This window comes from Heptranchias perlo, chromosome 31, assembly GCF_035084215.1.
Source record: "Heptranchias perlo isolate sHepPer1 chromosome 31, sHepPer1.hap1, whole genome shotgun sequence".
Lineage (NCBI taxonomy): Eukaryota > Metazoa > Chordata > Chondrichthyes > Hexanchiformes > Hexanchidae > Heptranchias > Heptranchias perlo.
Window position 1 is genome coordinate 2,901,503 of NC_090355.1, and position 25,790 is coordinate 2,927,292.

The 25,790-nt window shown below is 47.7% G+C and overlaps 2 protein-coding genes across 2 annotated transcripts in view; one reads left to right on the plus strand and one right to left on the minus strand.

The window, feature by feature from the left end:
• Positions 1–25,790, minus strand: part of LOC137300457 (tetratricopeptide repeat protein 28-like) — a 389,600-nt gene that overhangs the window by 256,697 nt on the left and 107,113 nt on the right. The gene's annotated exons all lie outside the window — the stretch shown is intronic.
• LOC137300313 (RING finger protein 224-like) lies at positions 665–22,713 on the plus strand. The gene is made up of 2 exons (XM_067969401.1): positions 665–892; positions 22,195–22,713. The coding sequence occupies exons 1-2, from the start codon at positions 665–667 to the stop codon at positions 22,711–22,713; spliced, it is 747 nt and encodes a 248-aa protein (XP_067825502.1).

Genomic DNA, 25,790 nt, shown 5'->3' on the forward strand with positions numbered 1-25,790 from the left:
ACGCACCTTCCTCAGAAATGCATCTACGCTGTTGGCCTCAATCCCTCCATGATGTAGCAAGTTTCACACTCTCTGGGTAAAAAAGTTTCTAATAAATTCCTTATTGGAGTGTGACTGCAACTTATCGGGCGTGGCTGGGAGAGATCCAGTCTCACACCACCACACACACAACATACTCTTGCACTGTTGATTCAGGGCTGGGAGAGCAAAAGGCAGGAGGGACTGGGCGTGTCTGACTCTTGTCAGGTTTATATAGCACCTCCCGGCAGTCTGCCAGCCCAGCCGGGTAGGTGTCAGGTAAAGAGGGAGAGAGACCGACCCTCGGGTGGCTGGGCTGTACCCTCTGCAGGTCCTGGCTGTTGCGCGTCCGCTTGACTCAAACAAGAAAGACCAATCTGTTGCCTTGGCACAGACACAACTCCAGGTGGGGTCTGGCTGCGAGGGAATGTGGCCGAGTGGAGTTTGAGTCCTTGCAGTGATTGTAAAGTGAGTGAGACGGCGGAAGGCTGACAGTCCTCGGCTAGCTCCAGTCTGACAGGCAGCCTGCTCTGGGCTTCACTCCACAGCCCAGCTGGGTGCCTGGATCTTATCAGGGGGGGGAAGCACCAGAGCCCGAGTAAAGAGTCCAGCAGCAGCAGCAGCGAGCCGGGTGGCCCCGGTGAAGATGAGCGTACAAAACCCTTACTCGGATGTGAAGATCCCGGGCAAGTCCTACTTTGCTAACGAGGCTTTTGAGCCCGACCAGAGCTCCCGGCCGGCCGGCGAGGTGAAGGAGAGGTTTCCCGGTCAGTTTCCACAGGCGGACGGGGCTCCCGCCCGGCGCCAGCCGGCCTCGGTCGCCAACCCTTACGGCTCCATCTACCGCTCGTCGCCAGGCGGCGACTCCAAGCAGGCGGGGCTCCCGGAGGGGGAGGAGGGGGACGGCCCCTGCCCCTGCCCCTGCCCCAGGTGGTGTAAATGCTGCTCCTGCTGCAGGTGCTGTGTCATCTCCTGAGGGGCTGGGCGGCGGGCAGGACCCGGCGTTGGATCGCAAAACACTTTCACCGCAAAAAAGAAAAGACATTGCTACTTTTTAACAAAAAAAAAACATGTGGCAGAAAATCAGGGCTGTGCACTTGGTCGGAGGTGTCAGGAGCGCCACCGTGAACCGAACTCTCGCTTTAGATTGGGAAGGAGGAAGGGGAATTTGCCACTGACCGTCCCCGCTGCGAGGCGTGAACCAGACCGGGGAAGCGCTCCGCCACTTTCGGAACAGGGTCGGATTTCTATCCCCGGATAAAGTGGCCGCTCCGAGAGTGGGGCTCCTTTACGCCACAGAGTGGGATTACTGACCCCCCCCCAGCTGCAGCCTCCGCCTCGCCTGGATTTTTGTGGCATTAAAACTTTACGTGGCACGATGTTGTCATGAGACTTTAGCAGGTGTACGGAGCTGAATGAGCGACATTGTCCCGCGTTTTACGCTGTTGGGCAGTCTGTCTGTGCGCTCGTCTCCGGTGATTCTCTGTGAATTTTTGATTGTGGATGTTATAATTTTGACCTCCCACAACCAAGGCGATTTGTTATGTCTATGATGCTATGAATAAACTGAGCCGCTCTGATCGTCCCTTAGTTTCATTTTGATGTACAGTTGCAGGGTAGGGTCCGGAGTGTGAGCAATGCTGAGCTCAATCTGCATAGTTGTATTGGCCGACGGTCGGACTTGTCAGCGATAGGCTGAGTTACTGCCCCAGTTTCAAAGTTTTCCAATTCCTCACATCAGAGATCAGTTGCCCGAGGTGGGCTTTGTGTTCATATCCAACTGACCATGTCTCTGCATCCCTCGGTTATCACAGGGTAAGGACTCAGCGCAGGGATCAAAGGTCAGTGTCCCTAATCAGCGGGGTCAGTGTCCTGAATCATGAGGGTCAGCGGGGTCAGTGTCCTGAATCAGCGGGGTCAGTGTCCTGAATCATGTGGGTTAGCGGGCTCAGTGTCCTGAATCAGCAGGGTCAGTGTCCCGAATCATGAGGGTCAGTGGGGTCAGTGTCCTGAATCATGTGGGTCAGCGGGGTCAGTGTCCCGAATCATGTGGGTCAGCGGGGTCAGTGTCCTGAATCATGAGGGTCAGCGGGGTCAGTGTCCTGAATCATGTGGGTCAGCGGGGTCAGTGTCCCAAATCATGTGGGTCAGCGGGGTCAGTGTCCTGAATCATGTGGGTCAGCGGGGTCAGTGTCCTGAATCAGCGGGGTCGGTGTCCTGAATCATGAGGGTCAGCGGGGTCAGTGTCCCGAATCATGTGGGTCAGCGGGGTCAGTGTCCCGAATCATGTGGGTCAGCGGGGTCAGTGTCCCGAATCATGTGGGTCAGCGGGGTCAGTGTCCCGAATCATGTGGGTCAGTGTCCCGAATCATGTGGGTCAGCGGGATCAGTGTCCCAAATCATCAGGGTCAGTAGGGTCAGTGTCCCGAATCATGTGGGTCAGCGGGGTCATTGACCTGAATCACCAGGCTCACAGTGATGATGAGTGTGTGATTTAATAGACTTGAGATTTACGGTCATGAAAGAAATAGTCTGTAACCAAACAACTTCTGAAGGTTACAACAGATCTATTTGGATTCGAGTGGTTAAGGCTGTGATCCCACAACGTGAGCTCCCAGTCGCAGGCGTAGCAGGGACTGGCGTGAGCGGCCCTAGCAGTTCCTATCAGTTGCAGTTAGAGAAAATTGCCTCCTTGTTCCCATATTGTCCTCCGGTTTACAAGGGGGTAAAGACCTAGATGGTGACTGGCTTCCCAGTTGCCCACTCTGCTGTCAGGCCGATAGCGAAAGCAGAAAAAAGGCTAAAAATTACTTAAACAATTCAGGAACAATTGAAATCTGAGCTCCCCGGTGGTTCAGTGGGTCAGTACACCACGAGTCTAGGGCTGTGCTCAGTGCTGAGTTAGCTGATTTCAGCATTGGCAGTAAAGGGACCCTTCTAATTGGCCTCAGTGTCCCTGGACTAGGCAGTGGTGAACCAGCCAGGGCTACTGCTCCTGGACGCTATCCAGTGATCTCTGCTTGAATGCGTGGACGCGAGGTGAGGACATGATAGGCTGGGCTGTGATTCTCTGGTCAAACAGTCTGCCCAATACTCAAGGTAGCAGAGGTTGCTGCTGGCACCTGTGGTCCAGCAAGAGGATCAGTGCTTCAAACCACAGGGCTTGGGGCAATCAGTGTACACAAATGAGCCACCAAGCAAAGGGGCAAGAAACTTGGGCAAGAAATAGGAGATCATCAAGCAACAAGACCGTAAGGGAAGGTCGTGTCTGACTAACGTGATTGAATTTTTTGCGCCGGTAACAAGGAGGGTCGCTGAGGGTAGCGCGTTTGATGTAGTCTACATGGATTTTAGCAAGGCTTTTGACAAGGTCCCACATGGCAGACTGGTCAGAAAAGTAAAAGTCCATGGGATCCAAGGGAAAGTGGCTAGTTGGATCCAAAATTGGCTCAGTGGCAGGAAGCAAAGGGTAATGGTTGACAGGTGTTTTTGTGACTGGAAGACTGTTTCCAGTGGGGTTCCACAGGGTTCAGTACTAAGTCTCTTACTTTTTGTGGTATATATTAATGATTAAGAAGTTTGCAGATGATACAAAAATTGGCCATGTGGTTGATACTGAGGAGGAAAGCTGTAGACTGCAGGAAGATATCAATGGACTGGTCAGGTGGGCAGAAAAGTGGCAAATGGAATTCAATCCGGAGAAGTGTGAGGTAATGTATTTGGGGAGGGCAAACAAGGCAAGGGAATACACAATAAATGGGAGGATACTGGGAGGTGTAGAGGAACAGGTGGACCTTGGAGTGCATGTCCACAGATCCCTGAAGGTAGCAGGACAGGTAGATAAGGTGGTTAAAAAGGCATACAGGATACTTTCCTTTATTAGCCGAGGCATAGAATATAAGAGCAGGGAGGTTATTCTAGAACTGTATAAAACACTAGTTAGGCCACAGCTTGAGTGCTGGTCACCACATTACAGGAAAGATATGATTGCACTAGAGAGGGTACAGAGGAGATTTACGAGGATGTTGCCAGGACTGGACAATTTTAGCTATGAGGAAAGATTGGATAGGCTGGGGTTTTTTTTCATTGGAACAGAGGAGGCTGAGGGGAGATTTAATTGAGGTGTATAAAATTATGAGGGGCCTAGATAGAGTGGATAGGAAGGACCTATTTCCCTTAGCAGAGGGGTCAGTGACCAGGGGGCATAGATTTAAAGTGATTGGTAGAAGGATTAGAGGGGAGCTCATGAGAAACTTTTTCACCCAGAGGGTGGTGGGGGTCTGGAACTCACTGCCTGAAAGGGTTGTAGAGGCAGAGACCCTCAACTCATTTAAAAAGTACTTGAAGTGCTGTAACCTACAGGGCTATGGACCAAATGCTGCAAAGTGGGATTACACTGGATAGCTCTTTTCGGCCGGCATGGACACGATGGGTTGAATGGCCTCATTCTGTGCCATAACTTTCTAAGATTCTATGAAGACCACACCTGGAGGAACTCACAATCAAGTCATGTTAGAGGTCAGAGGGTAATCTGTGTTTGTGGCGAGAGCCCTGCCTCACACAGGCAGAATAATCCAGTGTAATCTTAGTGTTGATGAGAATCCTGATTCTCATTGGCAGGGTAATCCAGTGTAATATCAGTGTTGGTGAGAGCCTTACCTTACACTGGCAGGGTAAACCAGTGTAATATCAGTGTTCATCAGAGTCCCATTTACACTGGCAGGGTAATCCAGTGTAATATCAGTGTTGGTCAGAGTCCTGACTCACACTGGCAGGGTAATCCAGTGTAATATCAGTGTTGGTCAGAGTCCTGACTCACACTGGCAGGGTAATCCAGTGTAATATCAGTGTTGGTCAGAGTCCTGACTCACACTGGCAGGACAGAGTTAGTTTCACATCCCAATTCTATTAGGGAGGTGCCTCCATGGGAAGGTATTTGTTTACAGCTCTTGGCACTGGAGATGACCATCTTAGGGGAGTCCCACAGGAGAATGTGCAGCCTCGAGAATGGAGAGGTGGCAGAAGAAGCTGTAGGCAACACACATAAACTGTGAACTAATTAGAAATCGGAGGGTGGGGGGAATTAAATTGAACCTCAGACCCTCAATAGCCAATGCATAAGGCCCACAGGAACAGAAGGAGGCCATTCAGCCCCTCGAGCCTGCTCCATCATTCAATTAGATCATGGTTGATCTGTACCTCAACTCCATTTACCCACCTTAGCTCCATATCCCTTGATACCCTTACCCAACAAAAATCTATCCATCTCCCAATGGTAACCTTCTGTTGCCAGTGTCTAATCCAAGCCGTGCCCAAGAATAACGAAGGAAAGAAATAACTTGCATTTATATAGTGCCTTTCACGACCTCAGGATGTCACAAAGAGCTTCACAGCCAATGAAGTACTTTTGAAGTGTAGTCACTGTTGTAATGTAGGAAACGCGGGAGCCAATTTGCGCACAGCAAGATCTCACAAACAGCAATGTGATGACCAGATAATCTACTTTAGTGATGTTGGTTGAGGGATAAATCTTGACCAGACACTGGGGAGAACTCGCCTTGCTCTTCTTCGAAATAGTGCCATGGGATATTTTACACCCACCTGAGGGGCCAGAAGGGACCTTGGTTTAACGTCTCGTCTGAAAGACGGCACCTCCGAGAGTTCTGCACTCCCTCAGTACTGCACTGGGAATGTCAGCCTGGATTATGGGTTCAAGTCTCCGGAGTGGGGCTTGAACCCACGAGGTGACTCCGAGGTAAGAGTGTTACCCACTGGGCCACGGCCGACACCTGAGGGCTCACCGAGAAACACAGCTGCTCACAGCCTCTGATCAGTCAACCTGTAAATGTTACAGCTGGAGACAAATGAATGCGCTGTTGCCCAGGTGTGAGGTGGTACAGTGTGATATGAAGGGCAGCCACGCTGACCCAGTTGAGAGCTGCCCGAGATGACAGTGATACATCTTCTTGTTTTGGCCAGAATTATGTGTGGATTGGGGGATTAGGTTTCCGCTCCTTTAAACGATCTGTTTGCGGTGAGCGAGTGGTTAACCTAACAGACTCCCTTGGGAGACAGTGGAAGCAGTTAGTATTGATTCATTCAGATGCAAATTAGATAGATTTCTTTCGGAAACAACATTTTGAGATTCAGTATGTGATTAATTTGAGACATGACAACAACTTGCATTTGTATAGCACCTTTAACACAGTAAAATGTCCCAAGGCAGGTGGTAAGTGTAGCAGGCTTGGTAGGAACAAGCTCTCCTCATGCCTGGGTCTGTTGTGGACTAATTGATAGAGATTGATTGCCACGATTAGTCAACAACTCCATTACCGTTGTGTTAAGCCGATGGTAGATCTTTTTTTTTGACTGGTCTTCAGCCTTATCAGGTGAATGACATCATCAGACAAGGTCAAACCTCAAAAGGACAACCAGCCAATCAGCTGCCCGACACAGCGACGAGCTGCCCAAAGTTCTCAAGTCTTTTTTTCTTTAACAACTTTGAACAAAACAAAACTCTGAAGTGAATTATAATATGGTAGATGGGGAGCTAGATGGCAGTTCTATGTGTGCCTCAGCCCCTTTGATCATTCTTCCTGCAGTGGGATCGAAACTCAGACACTGGTAAAGAAAGCAGGAGGCTGTGGGGATCGTGGGCAAGAAAGAAAGACGACTTTCATTTATACCCCGCCTTTCACCACCTCAGGACGTCCGAAAGCACTTCACAGCCAATTAAGTACTTTTGAAATGTAGTCACTGTTGTAATGTAGGAAACACGGCAGCCAATTTGTGCACAGCAAGATCCCACAAACAGCAACGAGATAAATGACCAGATAATCTGTTTTAGTGATGGTGGTTGAGGGATAAATATTGGTCAGGACACTGGGGAGAACTCCCTGCTCTTCTTCGAAATAGTGTCATGAGATTTTTTAAGTCCACCTGAGAGGGCAGACGGGACCTCAGTTTACCGTTTCATCCGAAAGGTGGCACCTCAGACAGTGCAGCCCTCCCTCAGTACTGCATTGGCAGTGTCAGCCTCAATTTTGTGCTCAAGTCTATGGAGTGGGTCTTGAACCCACGACCTTCTAATTCAGAGTCAAGAGTGCTACCACTGAGCCATAGCAGCTCCCACCAGGAGAAGACGCCGAGATACCACTGTGGCCACCCAGCTGGTCTGAAACCAAACAGTCCAGCTTCAGGAAGTGGGAGTGGCTGCTCCGTAATATTAACAGCTGAAAGCCAGACAGTAAAAGCTGGGTTTTCGATTGTTGTATTTAAAAACCAGAGAGCGTTCATGTCAATGGAGTCGTTTCGTGTTCAATGATAGAAACGTGAAGGGGTGATCTAAGCTTTTTTTCATTTAAGCTTTTATTTTTCTAGAGGGTTATTTCATTACCACAAGGGGCTACAGAAGCCAAGTCAATCATATTTAAGAGGAAATTCAATAAAAACATGAAGCAGAAATTGATTTATGGTTACAAGGGGAAAATCAGGAGAATGAGTTGTCTGTAGGTAGCTGTGGTGTGGAGCAGCACAGGCACAGTGGGCTGACATGGGCCTCTGTGCTTAAATTTCAATAATCCTATCAATGAGATTAAAGGTGGAATCGAGTCTGCAGTATCAGCAGGTGGCAGTGCGGAGAAGGTAGATTCCACCACCAGCAGGAACAAAGAGTTACTGCAGTCACAACAGAGGAGGTCAAACTGACTGGGAAACAGTTGATGCCTGGCTCAGAAAGTGTGTATCATGAAACAGATTTGTGCCATTCGTGTCACAAATAATCCTTTCCGATTGTCTACAGACAGCGGATAGCACACAACAGTAAAACCAGAGATCACTGCAGCATGTAAGGAAGACTGAGGGCGGACCTGATACAGGTCTTTAAAATTATGAAGGGGTTTGGTAGGTTAGACGTAGAGAAGATGTTTTCATTCGTGGGTAGGGTTGCCAACTCTGGTTGAAAGGCATTCCTGGAGGTTTGATCACGTGACATCTGACCATGTGATGCCTGATCACATGACTTCTACCATTGTTACTGCATTTACCTGATAAAGGTTGGGTCTATAGTTGAGTATTAGGTGAGTGGTTTTGCCCCAGCAACTGGCGCACGAGAAGTTCCAAGAACCAGGAGGCCACCCATGAGCAGATGAAGAGGGGAATCTGAAGGCAGGGAAGAGGGGGAACTGTGAAACTCCCCCCAACCCCCCAAGTGCCGAGACCCCCCCTCGGGTGCTCAGACCTCAAACTCCCCCCGCCCCGAGTCCCGACTCTCAAGCCCCCTCCCGACTGCACTCCATGCGGTTGTGGCTCCATGTGGGTGATGTCACTGAGCCCGAGGTGGGGCGCGCTGCGGGGGGGAAATTTAAATGGCTGATCTCCCGGGCTGCTGGAGGCAGTGCTTGGGGGTGGGAACCTCGATTCCTGAAAACTCCCGCTCATTCCAGAAGCTTTGGGAACCCTACTTGTGGGGGAGTCCAAAACTAGGGGTGATAAATAAAAGATAGTCACCAATAAATCCAATAAGGAATTCAGGAGAAACCTCTTTACCCAGGGAGTGGTTAGAACGTGGAACTCGTTACCACAAGGAGTAGTTGAGGTGAATAGCACAGATGCATTTAAGGGGAAGTTAGATAAACACTTGAGGGAGAAAGGAATAGAAGGATATGTTGATAGGGTGAGATGAATTCGGGTGGGAAGAGGCGCACATGGAGCGTAAACACCAGCATAGACCTGTTGGGGCAAATGGCCTTTTCTGTGCTGTACATTCCATGTAATTCTTTGTAAGTAAACATTTGGAGCAGAAGCTGATACTGGGCAATGGGAAGAGCAGGGCAGTGGGATTAGTTTGGGTTTTGTCGAGCAAAAAGCAGACGCAGACAATTTCAGTAAGGGCAGTGAGCGACAGACAGGATGACACGGGCAGTAAGGGCAGTGAGTGACAGAGAGGGCATACACCGGCAGTAAGAGGCAGTGAGTTACAGACAGGGCATACACTGGCAGTAAGTGACAGACAGGGATAAACTGGCAGTAAGGGTGGTGAGTGACAGGCAGGGCATACACTGGCAGTAAGGATGGTGAGTGACAAGCAGGGCATACACTGGCAGTAAGGGTGGTGAGTGACAAGCAGGGCATACACTGGCAGTAAGGGTGGTGAGTGACAGGGCATACACTAGCAGTAAGGGTGGTGAGTGACAGATAGGGCATACACTGGCAGTAAGGGACAGACAGGGCATACACTGGCAGTAAGGGTGGTGAGTGACAGACAGGGCATACACTGGCAGTAAGGGACAGACAGTACATACACTGGCAGTAAGGGACAGACAGGGCATACACTGGCAGTAAGGGACAGACAGGGCATACACTGGCAGTAAGGGACAGACAGGGCATACACTGGCAGTAAGGGACAGACAGGGCATACACTGGCAGTAAGGGACAGACAAGGCATACACTGGAAGTAAGGGACAGACAAGGCATACACTGGCAGTAAGGGTGGTGAGTGACAGACAAGGCATACACTGGCAGTAAGGGTGGTGAGTGACAGACAGGGCATACACTGGCAGTAAGCGCTTCCCTTAATGGATCGTGCCCAGATTGCCATCTGGACCACTGCAGTATGTTCCGCTGGAATCTGCGGAGAGAGTGGAAACCCATTGAGCTCCATGAACCCCAAGGAGCTGGGTTTATTGTTCAGAGTGAGAGATCTCAGAATTAGTGACATTTAGGACTGAAAGTGAGAGTGCCTCATTGCTATGGGTGAGAGTTTTTTTTACCTTAGTGCCCTATCTGCTGTGTGGGTAGGTAGATGCAACGCTTGTAATGCTTGTAATGCTCCTGTGCCTTTGGGACCAGGACGCTCCAGCTTTATAGAATCATAGATTCTCCTAGTTGTTTTGCCAAGTGAGTTGATCTCAACTGGGGCATTCTTTGTGTTGCTGCAATTTGCCTCAGTGACCCCCCCAACCTTGAGATAGAGAATGGAAATAACCAACTGGGGTTCCTACTCCTGAGGGAAGGCAGCGCCTGTGGAACCTTACGCCAGCAAGAGTTAGTGAGCACAAGGGAGGAGGGGAGAGTCCAATTGTTTCTGAAATGATTCCAATGTTTTCGTCTCCACCACCATATCCGAGAGTTCAATCAAAGGTAATAGTCTCTGGATTACTACCTGAGCCATACAGGGGCACAAGAAGGGTATTTATATACTGCAGCTAGGAATCTGTGTGTATGGGCATACATAAGTAAATAATTTTTTATATATATAATATATTCTCCTCTCCTGAAGATTTGACTCAGGATACAGGTTCCACAAGTTTCAGGCACCTGCAGTATCTCTCCCAAGTTCTCATTCTTCATGCGTGAGTCTAGAATGAATGTCAACAGACTATTTTACCACAGGGTATCACACTGATCCTACTCCTGTCCTCATTTAACATCTATACACATACTTTCCGAAAGGAGGCCCCTGGATAAGCACCTGGAGCAGGAACACTGCCTGATATTCCTCTCCCTGACGCAGGGATCCCTGATAGAGATGTTGAGGCTCCTATCACTGCGACTGGGCAGATTAACCATAATGGTCTTATGAAATCCTGTACCACAACCCTGTGACCAGCTAACTCAGCACAGACCAGGGATCTTGCTGTTGTAACACTCAGCCACTCACTGGATAAATCTCCTGAATTATCTCTATACTTCCAATGGGTGATTGCACTCTGGGGCAGTGTGGTTTCCTTCACTCTGTATTCTCAATAGGTGATGGTACCATGAGGCAGTACAGTTTCCCCCTCTCTCTACTCTCAATGGGTGATGGTACCATGGGGAAGTACAGTTTCCCCCTCTCTCTACTCTCAATGGGTGATGGTATTATGGGGAAGTACAGTTTCCCCCTCTCTCTACTCTCAATGGGTGATGGTACCATGGGGTAGTACAGTTTCCCCCTCTCTCTACTCTCAATGGGTGATGGTACCATGGGTCAATACGGTTTTCCCCCTCTATCATAGTGTCATAGTATGTTGCAGCACAGAAGGAGACCATTTGGACCATCGTGTCTGTGCCAGCTCTTTGAAAGAGCTCACCAATTAGTCCCACTCCCCTGCTTTTTCCCCATAAACCTGTAAATTTTTCCCTTCAAGTATTTCTCCAATTCCCTTTTGAAAGTTATTACTGAATCTGCTTCCACCACCCTTTCAGGCAGTGCATTCCAGGTCATAACAACTCGCTGTGTAAAAATAATGCTTCCTCATGTCACCTCTGGTTCTTTTGCCAATCACCTTAAATCTGTGTTCTCTGGTTACCGACCCCTCTGCCACCGGAAACAGTTTCTCCTTATTTACTCCATCAAAACCCTTCAGGATATTAAATCTCCCCTTAACCTTCTCTGCTCTAAGGAGAACAACCCCAGCTTTTCCAGTCTCTCCACATAACTGAAATCCCTCATCCCCGGTACCACTATAGCAAATCTCCTCTGCACCCTTTCTAAGGCTTTGACATCCTTCCTGAAGTGTGTTGCCCAGAATTGAACGCCATATTCCAGTGTTTTACAAAAGGTTTAGCATAACTTCCTTGCTTTTGTACTCTATGCCTCTATTAATAAAGCCCTTTTGCTTTTTTAACAGCCTTCTCAACATGTCCTGCCGCCTTCAAAGATTTGTGTACATACACCCCCAGGCCTCACTGTTCCTGAATCCCCTTTATAATTGTGCCCTTTAGTTTATATTGCCTCTCCTCGTTCTTCCTACCAAAATGTATCACGTCACACTTCTCTGCATTAAATTTCATCTGCCTTGTGTCTGTCCATTTCACCAGTCTGTCTATGACCTCCTGAAGTCTGTTACTATCCTCCACATTGTTTACTACATTTCCAAGTTTCGTGCCATCTGCAAACTTTGAAATTATACCCTGTATACCCAAGTCCAGGTCATTAATATATCAAAAAGAGCAGTGATCCTAATACTGACCCCTGGGGGATACCACTGTATACTTCCCTCCAGTCTAAAAAACAACCATTCACCACTACTCTCTGCATTCTGTCCCTTAGCCAATTTTAGAACCATAGAAAAGATACAGCACAGAAGGAGGCCATTCGGCCCATCATGTCCGCGCCAGCTTGAAGAACAACGAGGTGGCATTCTAATCCCACCTTCCAGCACCCGGTCCGTAGCCCTGCAGCTTACAGCACTTTAGGTGCAAGTCCAGGTACTTTTTAAAAGAGTTGAGGGTCCCTGCCTCTACCACCAATTCGGGCAGGGAATTCCATACTCTGGGTAAAAAAGTTTTTCCTCATGTCCGCTCTAATCCTTCCACCAATCAGCTTAAATCTATGTCCTCTAGTTCTTGAACTCTCCGCTAGGGGAAACAGGTACTTCCTGTCTGCTCTATCTGGGCCCCTCATAATTTTGTACACCTCAAACCAATCCCCCCCGTCAGCCTTCTCTACTCTAACGAAAACAACCCCAGCCTATCCAATCTCTCCTCGTAGCTGCAATTTTCAAGCCCTGGCAACATTCTTGTAAATCTTCTCTGCACTCTCTCCAGAGCAATTACGTCCTTCCTGTAATGTGGTGACCAGAACTACGCACAATACTCCAGCTGTGGCCTAACCAGATTTTTATACAGTTCCATCATTACATCCCTGCTTTTGTATTCTATACCTTGGCTAATAACGGAGAGCATTCCGTATGCCTTCTTCACAACCTTATCTACCTGTACTGCCACCTTCAGGGACCTGTGCACATGCACTCCAAGGTCTCTCACTTCCTCTACCCCTCTCAATATATTCCCGTTTACTGCGTATTCCCTTTTACTGTTTGCCCTCCCTAAGTGCATTACCTCACACTTCTCCGGGTTGAACTCCATTTGCCACTTTTCCGCCCACTCCACCAACCCATTGATATCTTCTTGGAGTCTACAGCTATCCTCTTCACAATCAACTGCACGGCCAATTTTTGTGTCGTCTGCAAATTTGCCAATCATTCCCCCTATATTCAAGTCCAAATCATTAACATATACCACAAACAGCAAGGGACCCAACATTGAGCCCTGTGGCACACCACTGGAAACGGATTTCCATTCGCAAAGACATCCATCGACTTTTACCCTTTGTTTCCTGTTACTGAGCCAATTTTGGATCCAATTCGCCACATTTCCCTGTATCCCATGGGCTTTTACCTTTCTGACCAGTCTGCCATGTGGGACCTTGTCAAATGCCTTACAAAAATCCATGTAGACAACATCCACTGCACTACCCTCATCAATCCTCCTTGTCACTTCCCCAAAGAATTCAATCAGATTTGTAAGGCATGACCTTCCCTGAACAAATCCATGCTGACTATCCCTGATTAAACCATGCCTTTCCAAGTGACAGTTTATCCTATCTCTCAGTATAGATTCTAATAGTTTGCCCATTACCGAGATAAGACTGACCGGCCTATAATTGTTCGGCCTTTCCCTCGTACCCTTTTTAAACAATGGTACTACGTTTTCAGTCTTCCAGTCCTCCGGTACCTCCCCTGTATCTAGTGAAATGATCCTCAGAGCATCTGCTATTTCCTCCCTGGCTTCCTTCAATAGCCTAGGAAACAATCCATCCGGCCCTGGTGACTTATCAACTTTCAAGGATTCCAATCCCTCTAATATTTCCTCTCTCGTTATGTTTACCTTATCCAATATTTCACACCTCTCCTCTTTAACTACTACGTCCGGATCATCCCCTTCCTTTGTGAATACGGAGACAAAATATTCATTTAAAACCCTACCCACATCTTCTGCTTCTACACACAAGTTACCCTTATCATCCCTGATAGGTCCACGCTACCACTGTCCCTTTAATCCCATGGGCTTTAATTTTGCTTACAAGTCTATTATGTGGTACTTTATCAAATGCCTTTCGATGGGTGATGATGCCATGGGGCAGTACAGTATTCCCTCTGTACTCTCAATGGGTCAGGGCCTATGGGGTGGTATAGTATAGTGTGCTTGATACAGAGTTTGACATGTTTAGCGCTGTGGTCTACGCACAGCCTTACTGAGCGTTACTCAGGAGCAAATATGGTGCAAAAGAGTTAAAGGCCGGCTCTAATATAAAGGACACGCCATGACTCCCTACCCCAGAGTCACAGTATTGTCTTTCCAATGCACTCCTTGACAGTCTGCTGTGGATGTAATAAAGGCTGTAACCCAACACCAACAGTTCATGATCGGCCGCTGGGGAACAATGGGAAAATGAGCTGTCGAAAAGAAACTTGAAGCTTTTAACTCAGAGACAGAAAGAGACACAAAGGCATAGATAGAGAGTGGGTAAACAGATGTACTGCCTTCTGTTGGCGAGAAAGAACATGGAGACGAGCTGAATCCCTGAATTCTAGCTCAAGAGCAGCAGAGTACAAGCTGCGATATGGGTTTGTTTAGAAGAGCCTTTACCTGGTAATGCTTTACGTATTTGCCTATTGGAGCCATTTTCTCTCCTTTGCCCTGGATATTACAGGAGTTACAAGCTGAAAGCTGCCCAGTCTGATATTGAAGCCACGTATGCTGCCTGCTATGTTCCAGAGGCTGAACTATTACAGGATATTAGTGTCTTGGATCGCACCTAATAAATCACAAGAGCTAGACGACTGCTCCTAACATTGTCTGCTGTGTTACAGTGAAGGTTGTGTAAGCCTCGGCTGTCCCAAACACACAGCAAGATGCACGAGAACCAAGAGCGAAGAAGAACGATGGCTGGCGCCAGAACGGCCCCTGAGAATTGCACCCTGTGATGAGCTGCACAACAGTAACAAGCACTGGAGATAGCAGCGCAAAGGAGTGAGTACCACCCACATTCTGAGCATGGAGGGAGAAGGAAATACCTTACACAGAGGTAAAGGTTAGAAATGGGCTCCCTCGAGCAGGATCAGAAACAGTTTGAATTGTTTGGAGACGCATTAGGGAGGGAGGCGGGGTTCACTGTGCCCGAGTTTGAAGAGTGAGAGGCAATCCAATACCATCAGATGCACAATTACACCAGAAGGACAATTAGTGGGGTCCAAATCCAGTGCCGTTTAACAAGAAGCCATTTAAAGCAAAGGAATGCCTGTGGAGTGTCACCAAGAATGTCAAAAGGGGGAGTTCATTTTCAGCTTCATAAAATTAAAACCACTATCAGTTATCAATAAACCTTAGGTGACAGGTTAGCAACAAAACCATCAGATTAGTTATTAAACCTTTCACTGGCAGTCTCTCCCTGCCCCTCCAACAGACAGAGAGAGTAACACCCCCTCCCCTCAACAGAGAGAGAGTAACACCCCCTCCCCTCAACAGAGAGAGTGTAACACCTCCTCCCCTCAACAGAGAGAGTGTAACACCCCCTCCCCTCAACAGAGAGAGAGTAACACCCCCTCCCCTCAACAGAGAGAGAGTAACACCCCCTCCCCTCAACAGAGAGAGAGTAACACCCCCTCCCCTCAACAGAGAGAGAGTAACACCCCCTCCCCTCAACAGAGAGAGAGTAACACCTCCTCCCCTCAACAGAGAGAGAGTAACACCTCCTCCCCTCAACAGAGAGAGAGTAACACCTCCTCCCCTCAACAGAGAGAGTAACACCCCCTCCCCTCAACAGAGAGAGTGTAACACCTCCTCCCCTCAACAGAGAGAGAGTAACACCTCCTCCCCTCAACAGAGAGAGAGTAACACCTCCTCCCCTCAACAGAGAGAGAGTAACACCTCCTCCCCTCAACAGAGAGAGTGTAACACCTCCTCCCCTCAACAGAGAGAGTGTAACACCTCCTCCCCTCAACAGAGAGTAACACCCCCTCCCCTCAACAGAGAGAGTGTAACACCCCCTCCCCTCAACAGAGAGAGAGTAACACCTCCTCCCCTCCAACAGAGAGAGTGTAACACCCCCTCCCCTCAACAGAGAGAGTGTAACACCTGAGAGGAGATTCAGAAGGGAGAGTAACAAAGTTGGAAGTGGAAGACAGAAAGGTAGTAAGTGAAATTGGAAGGCAGCAGAAACAAAGGCCAGCAGCAAATAAGGTCAAAATAGGAAAAAATGTTAAAAAGGCAAAATTAGAGGCACTTTATCTGAATGCACACAGCATTCGCAACAAGGTAGATGAATTGATGGCACAAATAGAAGTAAATGGGTATGATCTAATTGCCATTACAGAGACGTGGCTGCAGGGTGACCAAGGCTGGGAACTGAATATTCAAGGCTATTCAACGTTTAGGAAGGACAGGCAAAAGGGAAATGGAGGTGGGGTAGCGCTGTTAATAAAGGATGAGATCAGTACAATAGTGAGAAAGGATCTTGGCTCAGAAGATCAAGATGTAGAATCAGTTTGGGTGGAGCTAAGAAACAGCAAGGGGCAGGAAATATTGGTGGGAGTTGTTTACAGGCCACAAAACAATAATGGTAATGTTGGGCACGGTATAAAGCAGGAAATTAGAAGTGCATGTAACAAGGGTAACACAGTAATCATGGGGACTTTAATCTACATATAGATTGGGCAAACCAAATTAGCGCTAATACTGTGGAGGACAAATTGCTGGAATGTATACGAGATGGTTTTCTAGATCAGTATGTTGAGGAACCAACTACGGAACAGTGGATTTTAGACCTAGTGTTGTACAATGAGAAAGGGTTCATCAATAATCTTGTTATAAAGGAGCCCTTAGGGAAGAGTGACCATAATATGATAGAATTCTTCATTAAGTTTGAAGTTGATGTAGTTCAATCCGAAACTAGGGTCTTAAATCTAAACAAAGGAAACTACGAAGGTATGAGGTGTAAGTTGGCTACGGTTGATTGGGGAACCACATTAAAAGATATGATGGTAGACAGGCAATGGCTAGCATTAAAAAAATTAATACATCATTTGCAACAAATATATATTCCTTTAAAGCACAAAAACCCAACAGGAAAAGTGGTCCAACCGTGGCTAACAAGAGAAATTAAAGACAGTATTAAATCAAAGAAAGAGGCATATAAAGTTGCCAGAAAAAGCAGTAAGCCTGAGGATTGGGAGCATTTTAGAATTCAACAAAGGAGGACCAAGAAATTGATAGAGGGAAAATAGAATATGGGAGTAAACTAGTGAGAAATATAAAAACAGACTGTAAAAGCTTCTATGGTATGTAAAAAGGAAAAGACTGGAGAAGGCAAATGTGGGTCCCTTACAGACAGAGACGGGAAAATTTATAATGAGGAAAAGGAATTGGCAGAGAAATTAAACAAATACTTTGTGTCTGTCTTCACGGAAGACGCAAAAAACCTCCCAGAAATATTAGAGAACCAAGGGTCTGGCGAGAAGGAGGAACTGAAGGAAATTAGTATTAGTAAAAAAAAATAGTACTCGAGAAATTAATGGGACTGAAAGAACTAGGGGGCATAATCTTAGAATAAGGGGCTGCTCTTTCAAAACTGAGATGAGGAGAAACTTCTTCACTCAGAGGGTAGTAGGTCTGTGGAATTTGCTGCCCCAGGAAGCTGTGGAAGCTACATCATTAAATAAATTTAAAACATAAATAGACAGTTTCCTAGAAGTAAAGGGAATTAGGGGTTACGGGGAGCGGGCAGGAAATTGGACATGAAGCTGAGTTCGGATCGGTCAAGGCCCTGTGGGTGGCGGAGCGGGCCCAGGGGCTGAGTGGCCGGGTCCTGCTCCTACTTCTTGTGTTCTTTAGATTTGAGGTTAGGATCAGATCAGCCATGATCTTATTGAATGGCGGAGCAGGCTCGAGGGGCAGATTGGCCTACTCCTGCTCCTATTTCTTATGTTCTTAAATCCCAAGGACCTGATGATCTACATCCCAGGGTTTTGAAAGAGGTTGCTATAGAGATAGTAGATGCTTGTCATCTTCCAAAATTCTATCGATTCTGGAACGGTTCCTGCAGATAGTAGGGTAGCAAATGTAACCCCACTATTTAAGAAAGGAGGGAGAGAGAAAACAGGGAACTACAGACCTGTTAGCCTGACATCAGTAGTAGGGAAAATGCTAGAATCTATAATAAAGGATGTGATAACAGGACACTTAGAAAATAATAATAGGATTTGGCAGAGTCAACATGGATTTATGAAAGGGAAATCATGTTTGACAAACCTATTGGAGTTTTTTGAGGATGTAACTACTAGAATAGATAAGGGGGAACCAGTGGATGTGGTGTATTTGGATTTTCAGAAGGCTTTCGATAAGGTCCCACACTGGAGGTTGGTGAACAAAGTTAGAGCACATGGAATTTGGGGTAATATACTAGCATTTAAAAAATTAATTATAATCTCTTTGAAACATATAAAATTCTGACAGGGCTAGACAGACTGGATGCAGGGAGGATGTTTTCCCTGGCTAGTGGGGTCCAGAACTAGGGGTCACAGTCTCAGGATATGGGGTAGGACATTTAGGGCTGAGACGAGGAGAAAATTCTTCACTCAGAGGGCGGTAACCTGTGGAATTCTCTACCACAGAAGGCTGAGGAGGCCAAGTCACTGAATATATTTAAGAAGGAGCTAGATAGTTTTCTAGACACAAAAGGCATCAAGGGGTGTGGGGAGAGAGCAGGAATATGGTATTGAGATAAAGGATCAGCCATAATCATATTGAATGGTGGAGCAGGCTCGAAGGGCCGTATGGCCTACTCTTGCTCCTATTTTCTATGTTTCTATGGATTGAGAATTGATTAACAAACAGAAAACAGAGAGTAAGAATAAACGGGTCTTTTTCAGGTTGGCAGACTGTGACTAGTGGAGTACCACAGGGATCAGTGCTTGGGCCCCAGCTATTCACAATCCATATCAATGGTTTGGATGAGGGGACCAAATGTAATATTTCCAAGTTTGCTGATGACACAAAACTAGGTGGGAATGTGAGTTGTGAGGAGGATGCAATGAGACTTCAAGGGGATATAGACAGGCTAAGTGAGTGGGCAAGAACATGGCAGATAGAATATAATGTGGAAAAATGTGAAGTTATCCACTTTGGTAAGAAAAACAGAAATGCAGAGTATTTTTTAAATGGCAAGAGATTAGGAAATGTTGATGTTCAAAGGGACCTGGGTGTCCTTGTACATGAGTCACTGAAAGCTAATATGCAGGTGCAGCAAGCAATTAGGAAGGCAAATGGTATGTTGGCCTTTATTACAAGAGGATTTGAGTACAGGAGTAAAGATGTCTTACTGCAATTATATAGGGCCTTGGTGAGACCACACCTGGAGTACTGTGTACAATTTTAGTCTCCTTACCTAAGAAAGGATATACTTGCCATAGAGGGAGTACAACGAAGGTTCACCAGACTGATTCCTGGGATGGCAGGATTGTCATATGAGGAGAGATTGAGTAGACTAGGCCTGTATTCTCTAGAGTTTGGAAGAATGAGAGGTGATCTCATTGAAACATACAAAATTCTTACAGGGCTCGACAGGGTAGATGCAGGGAGGATGTTTCCCCATTTAGAAATTTCTTCACTCAGAGGGTGGTGAATCTTTGGAATTCTCTACCCCAGAGGGCTGTGGAGGCTCAGCCATTGAGTACATTCAAAACAGAGATCGATAGATTTCTAGATATTAAAGGCATCAAGGGATATGGGGATGGTGCAGGAAAATGGCGTTGAGGTCAGCCATGATCTTGTTGAATGGCGAAGCAAGCTCGAGGGGCTGGATGGCCTAGTCCTGCTCCTATTTCTCATGTTCTTATGTTCTTACCTTCTCCCCTCCAAAAGAGATAGTGTAACACCTCCTCCCTTCCAACAAACCCATCTGTGCAAAATTCAGGCCCTAAGGCGGAGCAAATATTTGTGACTTGTGGAGGAAGCACTGAGGGTAGCAAGGACATAGAATATACTCTGGGTGGGGGACTTCAATGTCCATCACCAGGACCGGCTTGGTAGTACCACCACTGACCGAGCTGGCCAAGTCCTGAAGGACACAGCGGCCAGACTGTGTTTGCGGCAGGGGTGAGAGAACCAATACGAGGGTATAACCTACTTGACCTCATCCTCACCGATCTACCTGTCGCAGATGTATCTGTCTATGACAGTATTGGTAGGAGTGATCGCTGTACAGTCCTCGTGGAGACCAAGCCCCGTCTTCACACGGAGGACACCCTCTATCATAGGCTTGGGCTGATAAGTGGCAAATAACATTGACACCACACAAGTGCCAGGCAATGATCATCTCCAACAAGAGAGAGCATAACCACCTCCCCATGACATTCAACAGCATTACCATCACCAAATCCCCCACCATCAACATCCTGGGGGTTACTACTGACTGGAAACTGAACTGGACCTGCCATATAAATGCCGTGGCTACTACAGCAGGTCAGAGGCAGGGTATTCTGTGACGAAAGACTCACCTCCTGACTCCCCAAAGCCTTTCCAACAACTACAAGGCACTATTGAAGGGTGTAATGGAATAGTCTTCACTTGCCTGGATGAGTCCAGCTCCGACAACACTCAAGAAGCTCACCACCATCCAGGACAAAGCAGCCTGCTTGATTGGCACCTCATCCACCACCTTAAACACTCACTCCCTTCACCACCGGCACACAGTGGCTGCAGTGTGTGCCATCTACAGAATGCACTGCAGCAACTCGCCAAGGCTTCTTTGACAGCACCTCCCAAACCCGCGACCTCTACCACCTAGAAGGACAAGGGCAGCAGGTGCATGGGAACAACACCACCTGCACGTTCCCCTCTAAGTCACACACCATCCCGACTTGAAAATGTAACGCCGTTCCTTCATCTTCATTGGGTGAAAATCCTGAAATTTCCTCCCTAACAGCACTGTGGGAGAACCTTCACCACACGGACTGCAGCGGTTCAAGAAGGTGGCTCACCACCACCCTCTCAAGGGCAATTAGGGATGGGCAATAAATGTCGACCTTGCCAGCGACGCCCACATCCTGAGAATGACAAGAAAACTGGAGGATACCACTTCTCTATAGTTACTGTTTGGTTGAATATTAATTTTTTATGTAAGTGCATCCTTGAATTATTAATGCAGTACAATTTCTAACTTAGCACAGTTGGAAGGTATAATTGAATATCCTTTTGACAAAGTAGTGTCTTCATCTTAAACACATCCAGATATCTACATTAATCATTGCCTGCTTGCTAGGGGCAAGTGCATGCAACTGACCTCTGTACTGCTTTTTCCTACTCAGACAGTGAGTGATATATCAGTGACAAGGTCAGGTAATTTAACAGTTACAGGTTTAGGGTTTAGCTTTCGATATTCTGTCAGGTACAGCGATGCGAGTCATTCACATAAGCGCTTTGAGTATCTTGCGTTTAGTGGAGCCAGTATCTAACTATAGGATAACGTAACCAAGGGGTGAAACTGGGACCGCAGTGTGATCTGAGCTGGATATTCGCTTCCTTTGCTCCCACATGACTCTCCAGTCTTCTCACAGGAATACTGAGAAAACACTTGGTTAGACAAGGCCAGATACGAATCATTAATCTGCTTTATTTCAGAGCAAATGAGCATACAACTATGATCAGACTCAATTAGTTCAGTCAGTACAACTTGTATTTGAGCAGAAATGCCATAGAGCTCAGCGATTTGCCCTGCTGTCTGGACAGACTCCTTGACTCTCTCAGTGGGGGTTTGGCTCAGTGTTACCAATGGATTCAGGCAGCAGTACATTCCCACCACGTCAACTTTTGTGACCAACCTAAATTGTTCACTACAAAAACGTGGCAGGCTGTCCACTATCTGTTCACAGCAGTTACCGTCATTGAGTCCAAGGACTTGAGCACACAAATCTAGGCTGGCCCTCCCAGTGTAGTACTGAGGGAATGCTGCACTACCAGAGGTGCCGTCTTTCAGATGAGACGTTAAATCGAGGTCCCGTCTGCCCTCTCAGATGGACATAAAAGATCCCATGGCACTATTTTAAAGAAGAGCAGGGGAGTTCTCCCCGGTGTCCTGGCCAATATTTATCTCTCAACCAACATCACTAAAACAGACTATCTGGTGATTACTTCATTGCTGTTTGTGGGATCTTGCTATGTGCAAAATTAGCTGCTGCATTTCCCCATATTACAACAGTAACTGCACTTCAACAGTACTTCATTGGCTGTAAAACGCTATGGGACGTCCTAAGGTCAAGAAAGGCGCTATATAAATGCAAGTCTTTCTTTTTTTTCTTTTTACAGGCACCGTGTCTTGTGATTCTGACTGTGTGTTTCTGTGTATCTCCTCAGATGTTCCGCAGGGACGAGCTGGCTGAGGCTGCCCCAATCGAGAGTTCGGATCGCACCGCAGACAGGAGCCTGTTTGACAGTCATCCTCCAGCTCAGCACAAGAACATCGAATGCATCGTCTGCTACTCCGCCCACAACCTTTCAGACAGGCTGCCTCGGAAACTCTACTGTGGGCACACCTTCTGCCAGGCCTGCCTGCGGAGACTGGACACCACGTTAAATGAGCAGAGATGGATCCCGTGCCCCCAGTGCCGTCAAAATACCCCGTGCCCTCGCGGTGGCGTCGTCATGCTCGAACTGGACTTGGGCATCTTTTTGGCCCTTAAAACAGAAATGGAGACTGCGAGAACAGCAGTGAGACAGGACACGGAATCACAGCACAAAGTGACAGCCAAAAAGCACCACACCTCACAGCCAGTCACTGAGCAGCCTGCAGCTCTGTGTCAAGACACCCCACGAGAGCCGCAGTTTCTCAGAAGCCCTTGCTGTGCTCGGTGTACGGGGTGCTGCTGTATCTAACAGCATTCCTCGCAAAGATTACTAATGGAGACGACCAACGGGAATCAATCTTAACCCAGCACAAAACCACTGCGACACATCATCGAAAACCACACGCCACTGTGCCTTATCTGATGTCAATGCAAGTGGATAACCAGCAACACTATAACTGCACAAACTGGACAGTGTGTTACACAGGGGGAGCTGTATGTACTGGACAGTGTGTTACACAGGGAGCTGTATGTACTGGACAGTGTGTTACACAGGGAGAGCTGTATGTACTGGATAGTGTGTTACACAGGGAGAGCTGTATGTACTGGACAGTGTGTTACACAGGGAGAGCTGTATGTACTGGACAGTGTGTTACACAGGGAGAGCTGTATGTACTGGACAGTGTGTTACACAGGGAGAGCTGTATGTACTGGACAGTGTGTTACACAGGGAGAGCTGTATGTACTGGACAGTGCGATACACAGGGAGAGCTGTATGTACTGGACAGTGCGATACACAGGGAGAGCTGTATGTACTGGACACTGTTACACAGGGGGAGCTGTATGTACTGGACAGTGTGTTACATAGAGAGCTGTATGTACTGGACAGTGTGTTACACAGGGGGAGCTGTATGTACTGGACAGTGTGTTACACAGGGAGCTGTATGTACTGGACAGTGTGTTACACAGGGAGAGCTGTATGTACTGGACAGTGTGTTACACAGAGAGCTGAACAGTGTTATACAGAACTGAAGATTGTATTGTCTTTTTGGAAAATTTCTTGTAAAGTAAGAAATTATATGTTTAATTACTGTAAACTAATGAACGGATTCTCTACATTTGACAAAATGATGACCGTATCACTTGGAGTGTGCTCCCCCCGCTGGGAACGTCACTTGGAGCCTGCTCCCCCTTTGGGAACATCACTTGGAGTGTGCTTCCCCCGCTGGGAACGTCACTTGGAGCGTGCTCCCCCTTTGGGAACGTCACTTGGAGCGTGCTCCCCCTTTGGGAACGTCACTTGGAGCGTGCTCCCCCTTTGGGAACGTCACTTGGAGCGTGCTTCCCCCGCTGGGAACGTCACTTGGAGCATGCTTCCCCCGCTGGGAACGTCACTTGGAGCATGCTTCCCCCGCTGGGAACGTCACTTGGAGCGTGCTCCCCCTTTGGGAACGTCACTTGGAGCGTGCTCCCCCTTTGGGAACGTCACTTGGAGCGTGCTCCCCCTTTGGGAACGTCACTTGGAGCGTGCTCCCCCTTTGGGAACATCACTTGGAGCGTGCTCCCCCTTTGGGAACGTCACTTGGAGCGTGCTTCCCCCACTGGGAACGTCACTTGGAGTGTGCTCCCCCCGCTGGGAACGTCACTTGGAGCGTGCTCCCCCTTTGGGAACATCACTTGGAGCGTGCTCCCCCTTTGGGAACGTCACTTGGAGCGTGCTCCCCCTTTGGGAACATCACTTGGAGCGTGCTTCCCCCGCTGGGAACGTCACTTGGAGTGTGCTTCTCTTTTAGGAATATCATGCGTAGAGCACTTCTTGTCTGGGAATGTCATTCATAAAGTGCTTTCCTGTCTGGTAACGTCACTCATCAAGGACAAGGATGAGGAGGATGTGGGCTACAGTGTGGTCACGGCATTCCAGGTGACTTGTAATGTTTGGATGGAGGAAGTGGGGAGCCTGCCAGGAGATTATTAGGGAAATTAAGTGACAGGATTGTTATTTTGGTAGCAGAGGTAGAGATGGAGGCAGGCAATGTTGTGGAGCTGAAAGAAAGGATTGGTGGTGGAGAGGAAGCTGAGCTCGGGGTTGAGTGGTATGCCAAAGCTCTACATCTCAGGGCTAAGCCTGAGGTGGCAGCCCCAGGAAAGGAGATAGAGTTCAGGCCAGAAGCATGTAGGTGTTCGTGGGAGCTGCACAAGGGTGGCTTAGATTTTGCTGACATTAAGCTCCAGAAAGTTTTGGCTCATCCAGGTCTTAATGTCTGATGGGCAGTGGAGATGGCGGCAACAGCTGTGGGGTCGGTAGAGAAATGGAGAGGTAAAGGTGGGTGTCATCAGCATACAGGTGAAGTTGATTCTGTGCTTCTGAATGACTTGCCAAGGGGTATTATGTAGACTAAGGGAAAGAAGAGGCCAAAGACTGAACCTTGGGATATACCAGAGGTAACCGCGTGGACACAGAAGGAGAAACCATATGAAGTGATGTGCTGTCTCTGGTGTAACAGGTCCATAGATGTTGGAGGAGGATGGAGTGATGGAGTGAGCAGTGTTCGCAGTCATGTATGAAATCTTTGGTGAGATTGACCAACAACAACAGCTTGCATTTATATAGCACCTTTAATGTTGTAAAACATCTCAAGGCACTTCATAGGGAATAATCAGACAAAATTTGACACCGAGGTAGAGAGGCGGAGGGGTTTAGGGAGGGAATTCCAGAGCTTAGGGCCTAGGCAGCGGAAGGCATGGCCGCCAATGGTGGAGCGAAGAAAATCATGAATGCGCAAGAGGCCAGAATTGGAGGAGTGTGGAGATCTCAGAGGGTTGTAGGGCTGGAGGAGGTTACAGAGATAGGGAAGGGCAAGGCCATGGAGGGATTTCAAAACAAGGATGAGAATTTTAAAATTGAGGCATTGCCGGACTGGGAGCCAATGTAGGCCAGCAAGCACAGGGATGATGGATGAATGGGAATTGGTGCGAGTTAAGATATGGGCAGCAGAGCTTTGGATGAGCTCAAGTGTCAGTTGGGCAGTGTCCTGGGCCAAACCATCTTCAGCTGCTTCATCAATGACCTTTCCTCCATCATAAGGTCAGAAATGGGGATATTCGCTGATGATTGCACAGTGTTCAGTTCCACTTGCAACCCCTCAGATAATGAAGCAGTCCGTGCCCGCATGCAGCAAGACCTGGACAACATCCAGACTTGGGCTGATAAGTGGCAAGTAACATTCACGCCAGACAAGTGCCAGGCAATTACCATCTCTCCTTGACATTCAATGGCATTACCATCGCCGAATCCCCCACCATCACATCCTGGGGTTCACCATTGACCAGAAACTTAACTGGACCAGCCACATAAATACTGTGGCTACAACAGCAGGTCAGAGGCTG

Bases quoted from the DNA above. Each gene is read 5' to 3' on its own strand.
- LOC137300313 (XM_067969401.1), top strand. From the start codon at position 665: ATGAGCGTACAAAACCCTTACTCGGATGTGAAGATCCCGGGCAAGTCC. The intron at 893-22,194 runs GCGGGGCTCCCG...GTATCTCCTCAG, and splicing joins CAGGCGGCGACTCCAAGCAG to ATGTTCCGCAGGGACGAGCT.